This window comes from Lutra lutra, chromosome 7, assembly GCF_902655055.1.
Source record: "Lutra lutra chromosome 7, mLutLut1.2, whole genome shotgun sequence".
Taxonomy (NCBI): domain Eukaryota; kingdom Metazoa; phylum Chordata; class Mammalia; order Carnivora; family Mustelidae; genus Lutra; species Lutra lutra.
In genome coordinates this window covers 51,515,974-51,524,562 of record NC_062284.1, presented here as the reverse complement: position 1 = coordinate 51,524,562, position 8,589 = coordinate 51,515,974, and the positions used below count along the sequence as shown (strand labels likewise).

The 8,589-nt window shown below is 37.2% G+C and overlaps 1 protein-coding gene across 1 annotated transcript; it reads left to right on the top strand.

Annotated features, from left to right (window-relative positions):
* Nucleotides 1–793: 793 nt before the first annotated feature.
* Nucleotides 794–1,762, top strand: LOC125104402 (olfactory receptor 11G2-like). Its single transcript, XM_047737039.1, has one exon. It carries the CDS (start codon nt 794–796, stop codon nt 1,760–1,762), a length of 969 nt encoding a protein of 322 aa, XP_047592995.1.
* The last annotated feature ends 6,827 nt before the right edge of the window (nt 1,763–8,589 follow it).

Genomic DNA, 8,589 nt, shown 5'->3' with positions numbered 1-8,589 from the left:
CCACTGCCACCTGATATGATATGATTGCTATGGAAAATAAATAGACTGAACTGTTAAGTTGCATGCAGACTTGATACAGTCTATGTAGTGCCATGAGCAAATGAGTATACATAAATAGCAGTCCTTCCACCTTAGATGCCAAATGTGATAGCCAAAAGTAGGTTTCTAAGGAAAGAAGACATACACAAGTTAAGCTGTTATTCAATAACAACAAATTACGGGTAATTTTAGGTGCCAAAGTGTAAGGTTCTTCCTCATCTGGAGCTAAATCCAACAGGCTGGATGGAGAGGAAAACATTTTTTACATAGCAAACATGTCTGGTCATATAACGAACTATGTAACGAACTAGAGAGCTGTTTCAGTCATCACTTTATAATACCATAAACAAGAACAAAAAGGAATAGTCCCTGTGCCCTTTCACTATATCTCAGTGAGACAGAACTTTCTGAAATGTCTTAATATAAGTAGTACTTCATTTGATATTATCAATATTACTAAGTATGACAAAATAATTTTACATTATACTTCAAAAGGAAATTTCAACTTAGCACTCCTAATATGTAATCCAGGATCCTAACCTAGCTTAATGATTGCTCCATACCATGTTTTTATTTATATTATTATTTACATCTTACCAAAATGAAATCATACTCTTGGGAAACAGGTTATGATGATCACAGCTTTGTTGCTTTAATAGAAACCTCAGTTTATTACTTTATCAAAAAAAAAGAATTTGGTGTTTTCAAGAAGAACCAGCGTACCCCATTAGGTGCAATAACTAAGTCATCTCCCATGTCTTCCAGACCAATGAATGTGTCCAGCACAGAAACCACCAACTCCGTCAGCCACTTCATCCTCATGGGCTTTCCTTCAAGCCCAGAAATGCAGCTCCTCTACTTTGTGCTCTTCTCAGTAGTCTACACCCTGACTCTGATGGGGAATGCAGCCATTGTCTGTGCTGTGCAGTGGGACCGGCGTCTTCACATCCCCATGTACATCTTCTTGGGGAATTTCTCTCTCCTGGAAATGTGTTATGTCACCACGACCGTCCCTAATATGTTGGCCAATTTCCTGTCCACAAGCAAGTCTATCTCTTTTGTGAGCTGTTTCACACAGTTCTACTTCTTCTTCTCATTTGGGTGTGATGAGGGCTTCTTCCTTTGCATCATGGCCTTTGACAGGTACCTTGCCATCTGCCGTCCTCTATATTACCCACGCATCATGACTAAACAGCTGTACACTGGCCTTGTCATCTTTGGATGGTCATGTGGGTTCATCCTCTTCCTAACCCCAGTTGTTCTAATTTCACAGTTGCCTTACTGTGGCCCAAATACCATCAACCATTTTGTGTGTGATCCTGTCCCATTGATGTTGCTGTCCTGTTCTGAAGACACCACCACCCAGTTCATTTACTCTACTTTCAATGCTGTTTTCATGATTGGCACCTTTCTCTTTATTCTTTGCTCCTATGCTCTGGTGATTGTGGCTGTGCTACGGATGCCCTCAGCAGCAAGCAAACATAAGGCTTTCTCTACATGTGCCTCTCATTTGGCAGTTGTCACCCTGTTTTATGGCTCCATCATGGTGATGTATGTTAGTCCTGGATCAGGACACCCAGTACAAGTGCAGAAAATTGTAACCTTATTTTATTCTGTGATAACACCCTTCTGTAATCCTCTAATATATAGCCTCAGGAATAAGGAGATGAAGACTGCCCTAAGGAAAGTCTTTGGGATGGAAATACCTATCCATAAAATATAAATCGGAAGTCAGAGTGAATCTAGTTCCACCACAACCTATCTTAACAAAATGTAAGCAAGACAATTTTCTAGAGAATTCAATAATTTTGGTTAGAGAACTGTTACAATAAAGCTGACCACCATCTTAAATATCCATCACTACATGATGGGACTAGTTTTATTTAATAAATAAAACTTTCTTAGTCTCTTCAATAGTTACTTTTGGGAAAATTGGATAGCCACACGCAGAAGAATGAAACCAGACCACTTTCTTACACCTTACAGAAAAATAAACTCAAAATGGAAGAAGGACCTAAATGTGAGACAGGAATCTATTCACACCCTAGAGGAGAACACACCCAGTAACCTCTTTGATTTTGGCCACAGCAACTTCTTGTTAGACACATCTCCAAAGGCAAGGGAAACAAAAGCAAAAATGAATTTTTGGGACTTCATCAGTATAAAACCTTATGTACAGCAAAGGAAATAATCAACAGAACTAAAAGTCAACCTATGGAATGGGAGAAGATATTCACAAATGACATAACAGATAAAGGGCTGGAATCCAAGATCTATAAAGAACTTCTCAAACTCAACACCCAAAACCAAATAATCCAGCCAAGAAATGGGCAGAAGACATGAACAGACATTTCTCCAAAGACGACATTCAAATGGCCAACAGACAAATGAAAAAAAAAATGCTCCACATCACTTGTCATCAGGGAAATCCAACTCAAAAACACAATGAGATACCACCTCACACCAGTCAGAATGGCTAAACTTAACAACTAAGGAAACAACACATGTTGGTGAGGATGCAGAGAAAGAGGAACCTTACTACACTGCTGTGGGAATGCAAACTGGTACAGCCACTCTGGAAAACAGTATGAGTACTCCAAAAAGAGGGCACCTGTGATGAGCACTGAGTGCTGTATGTAAGTAATGTCATTGAATTCTACTTCAGAAACCAATATTGCACTATATGTTAACTAACAAAATTTAAATTAAAAAAGAACAAAAAATAAAAGTAAAAACAGTTTAATTGACACTAGATTTGCAGCAAAGGGAGTTAAATCCTAACTAATGTTTGGCCCTTTATATTTACCATCTATCTTAATCCTATTAGAGATAAACAATAGTCACAAAATTCCTAATTCTTTTTTTTTTAATTTTTTATTTCTTTTCAGTGTAACAGTATTCATTGTTTTTTGCACCACACCCAGTGCTCCATGCAATACATGCCCTCTCTAATACCCACCACCTGATTCCCCCAACCTCCCACCCCCCACCCCTTCAAAACCCTCAGATTGTTTTTCAGAGTCCATAGTCTCTCATGGTTCACCTCCCCTTCCAATTTCCCTCAACTCCCTTCTCCTCTCTAACTCCCCTTGTCCTCCATGTTATTTGTTATGCTCCACAAATAAGTGAAACCATATGATAATTGACTCTCTCTGCTTGACTTATTTCACTCAGCATAATCTCTTCCAGTCCCATCCATGTTGCTACAAAAGTTGGGGATTCATCCTTTCTGAAGGAGGCAAAATACTCCATAGTGTATATGGACCACATCTTCCTTATCCACTTGTCCGTTGAAGGGCATCTTGGTTCTTTCCACAGCTTGGTGACCATGGCCATTGCTGCTATAAACATTGGGGCACAGATGGCCCTTCTTTTCACTACATCTGTATCTTTGGGGTAAATACCCAGTAGTGCAATTGCAGGGTCATAGGGAAGCCCTATTTTTTTTTAAAGATTTATTTATTTATTTATTTATTTGACAGAAATCACAAGGAGGCAGAGAGATAGGCACTTCATTTATTTAAATAATATGCACTATGTGAGCATTTATCAGAGGAGGAAGCAGACTCCCCGCTTAGCAGAGAGCCCGATGCAGGGCTCGATCCCAGGACCCTGGGATCATGACCTGAGCCGAAGGCAGAGGCTTTAACCCACTGAGCCACCCAGGTGCCCCGGGAAGCTCTATTTTTAATTTCTTGAGGAATCTCCACACTGTTCTCCAACGTGGCTGCACCAACTTGCATTCCCACCAACAGTGTAAGAGGATTCCCTTTTCTCCACATCCTCTCTAACACATGTTTTTTCCTAATTCTTATTTTGAGTTTTCTCTGATCTACTTAACATGCAACTAAGGTTATTTGTTTCATTAAAATCCTTAGAGTAAAATGCAACATTCTTTGGAGTTAGAGTGATAAGATCATACCTGCAAGGTTGGACTTTCTCATATAGAAATCTTTCCTTTTAGTCAGTACCTACCAGTGAAGGAGAGTTTAAACAGTTAATCCCTAAACAAGCTTATGACCTATGTTACGCCCTTCTGTATTGCTCCAATTCTGAAATACAAAGTAGATTTATACTTCCTAAGAAATTCAGTTATTTAAGAGGAGTTCAGTTTTCTTAAGACATTTTTCTTTTTTTTTTAACATGAAGTGGTAATTTTTTAAAAATTTTTATTTAAATTCAATCTAGTTAACATATAGTGTTATTAATTTCAGGGGTAGAATTTAGTGATTCATCAGTTGTATGTAATACTTAGCACTTGGTTACATCCAGTACTCTCCTTAATTCCCATCACCCAACTACCCTGTTCCCCCCCCCATCTCCCCTCCAGCAACTCTCCATTTGTTTCCTACAGTCTCTATGGTTTAACTTCTTCTCTACTTTTCTCTTATTTTATTTTTCCATCCCCTCCCCTATGTTCTTCTGTTTTATTTCTTAAATTCCACCTGAGTCAAATCATATGACATTTGTCTTTCTCTGACCTATTTCACTTAGCATTATACCCTCTAGCTACATCCATGTCATTACAAATAACAGGATTTCATTCTTTTTAATGGCTGAGTAATACTTCATTATATATATATATATATATATTATATATAGTATTATATATATGTGTGTATATATATACATACATATATACATATATTTATATAACACATCTTTATCTATTCATCACTGATTGACTATTTTTAGAACCACACTTTATTTCAGTACTTTTGTTATGTGATGTATTTAAGTATTATCCAAAATGCCTCTAAAGGTCATATCTTCTTAAATGTATAATCTCAATTTTTGATTTGAATATACATTTTATTTTAACCATTTGCCATCTATTTTTTCAAGTCTAACTTTCTAAAATGTAATAAAAGGTAAAAGGGAAATAAGACCCAACTTATGGTATTACATTTATAGGCTTCAGAAAGTCATCCCATTCACAAAGTGAAGTGTAACTGTAACTGGACATCCTTCAGGAAAGAACTAAGGTTTTGAGGGTGTCTGGTCTTAGAGGGGCAGAATTTCTGGGGGTTTCATAAAAAAAATTCTTTATTCTATTTCACAGAAGCAAAGTGAATTGAGTGGCTGGCAGATGCTTGGACAAATTACTGATAGAAGAAAAAAACTTAATTAAGAACTTATTTTAGGGGTACCTGGGTAGCTCAGTAAGTTAAGCGTGTGCCTTTGGTTAAGGTCATGATCCCAGCGTCCTGAGATGGAGTCCCACATGGGGCTCCTTGCTCAGCAGAAAGCCTGCTTCTCCCTCTGCCTGCTGCTCCCCCTGCTTGTGCTCTCTCTCTATCTCTCTCTCTCTGACAACTAAATAAATAAAAACCTTTTAAAAATTAACTTATTCTAAAATATCTTTAAGGGAGGTATAAGATGCTAATATTGTTCTGATTATTTTAATTATGAGTCCCCTCTGGGTATTTATGGTTTATTCATTCTATGGTCATCAAGATTTCTTAGTAGGTTGGGAAAAGAAATGAATCTGTGTGGCAATTAATAAAATGTCCTGTTGATTCTTTCTAAAGGTGTGTGGTTTCTGCATTTGTAAGCAACTAATGTAACAATTAACAGACTCTTTACATATCAGACACCCCATATCCCAGGAAAACTTTCACCTGATATTTCAGGTTGCTGCCACTTATGGAATGAAATCCAACTTGACTAGTAAATTTTGTTGAATTCAGGATTTAATAAGAATATTTTGATAAAAGAATTTGAAATCTTTTTCTGATTTGTCTATTTAAGAGATGAACTATTTATAAGGATACAAATAAAAGTCTATCCTACTCAATAGATTATTTCTGGTCTTCAAAATTTCCCCCTTACTTCCCTCAACCACTGCCAAAAAGTTACATTTTTTTCAAACTATGTAATAAATTCTTACCTCCTCAAATACAGAGGATAGAATTTCAGCCCACTTCATTTATTTAAATAATATGCACTATGTGAGCATTTATCAGCTGCTGGTCACAGAGAAATCACTTATAAATATTATTTCCAAATTTTCCAAAATATTTTTCAAGTGATAATTCATGTGAAGTTAATAGAAGAGGGTAGGGAAGGGTCTCCTCAATTAAAAAAAAAAAGTTCTATGGGCACCTGGGTGGCTCAGTCAGTTAAGCATCCAACTCCTGATTTCAGCTCAGGTCATGATCTTGTGGTGTGAGATCAAACCCTCTGTTGGCCTCTGTACTGGGCATGGACCCTGCTTAAGATTCTCTCTCTCCATGGGGTGTCTGTGGCTCAGTAAGTTAAGCATCTGCCTTTGGCTCAGGTCATGATCACAGGGTCCTAAGATCAAGCCCTGCACCAGGACTCCCTGCTCAGTGAGGAGCCTGCTTCTCCCTCTGTTTCTCCCCACTCTCAAGCTTGGGTACACTTGTGCTCTCTCTGAAATAAATAAAATCTTTAAAAGACAAAAAGAGGGTTCTACACAAGAAGAATATGCATCCCAGAGTACTATATCTAGCTAGGCTGTCATTGAAAATAGGAGAGATTAAAAAAAAACTTCCAAGACAAACAGAAATGAAAAGAATTTGCAATCACCAAACCAGTCCTACAATAAATATTGAAAGTGGTCCTCTAAGAAAAGAGAGAGCCTAGAAGTAACACAGACCAGAAAGGAACAGAGACAATAAACAGTAACAGTCACCTTACAGTCAATATAATGGCACTAAATTCATATCTTTCAGAAGTTACCTTGAATGTAAATGAGCTAAATGCCCCAATCAAAAGACATAGGGTATCAGACTGGATTGAAAAAAAAACAAGGCCTATTGATATGCTGTCTGCAAGTGATTCATTTTAGACTCAAAGACACCTCCAGATTTAAAGTGAGGAGATGGAAAAAAAATAAAGAAAGGAGGTGGAAATATTTATGCCTGTACATGGGAGCAGCCAATTATATAAACCAATTAATAACAAAATCAAAGAAACACATTGACAATAACAAAATAATAGTAGCGGAACTGAACACCCCCTCACTGAAATGGACTGATGATCTAAGCAAAAAATCAACAAGGAAATAGGGCTTTAGGTGACACACTACACCAGTTGGACATCACAGATATATTCAGAACATTTTATTCCAAAACAAAAGAATACACATTCTTCTCCAGGGCACATGGAACATTCTCCAGAACAGATCACATCCTGGGTCACAAATTAGGTCCCAACTGTACCAAAAGATTGGGATCATTCCGTGCATATTTTCAGACCACAATACTCTGAAGCTAGAACTCAATCACAAGATGGAAAGAACTCAAATACATGGAAGCTAAGGACCATCCTACTAAAGAATGAAAGGGTCAACCAAGAAATTAAAAAAATAATTTTTAAAAATACATGGAAGCAAATGAAAATGAAAACACAACTGTTCAAAATCTTTGGGACACAGCAAATGTGGTCCTAAGATGAAAGTATATAGCAATATAAGCCTTTCTCAAGAAACAAGAAAGGTCTCAAATACACAACCTAATCCTACACTGAAAGGAGCTGCAGAAAGAACAGCAAATAAAGCCTAAGCCCAGCAGGAGAAGAGAATAGAGATCAGAGCAGAAATCAGTGAAAGAGAAACCAAAGGAACAGTAAAGCACATCAACAAAACTGGAAGCTAGTTGTTTGAAATAATTTATAAGATTGATAAACCCCTGGCCAGACTGAGAAAAAACTGAGAGCTTTTCCCCTAAGGTCAGGAACACAGCAGGGCTGTCCATGATCAGCACTGCTATTCAACATAGTACTAGAAGTCCTAGCATCAGCAATCAGACAACAAAAAGAAATATAAGTATCTGAATCAGTAAAAAAGTCAAACTCTCACTCTTCACAGATGACAAGATACTCTATGTGGAAAACCCAAAAGATTCCACCCCAAAACTGCTAAAACTCATAAAGGAATTCAGTAAAGTGCCAGGATATAAAATCAATGCACAGAAATCAGTTGCATTTCTATACACCAATTAGAAGACAGAAGAAAGAGAAATTAAAGAGTCGATCCCATTTATAGTTGCACCCAAAACCATCAAGATATCTAGGAATAAATCCAACCAAAGAGGCAAAGAATCTCTACTCAGAAAATTATACTCATGAAAGACATTGAGGAAGACACAAAGAAATGGAAAAATGTTCCATGCTTATGGATTGGAAGAACAAATATGGTGAAAATGTCTATGCTACCTAAAGCAATCTACACATTCAATGGAATCCCTATCAAATACCATCAACTGTTTTTCACAAAACTGGAACAAATAATCCTAAAATTTATATGGAACCAGAAAAGACCCCCAATAGCCAGAGGAATGTTGAAAAAGAAAACCAAAGCTGGTGGCATCACAATTTAGGACTTGAAGCTCTATTACAAAGATGTAATCATCAAGACAGTATGGTACCGGCACCAAAACAGATACATAGAGCAATGGAACAGAATAGAGAGCCCAAAAATTGACACTCAATTCTATGGTCAACTAATCTTCAACAAAGCAGGAAAGAATGTCCAATGGAAAAAAGACAGTTTCTTCAACAAACATTGTTGGGAAAATTGGACAG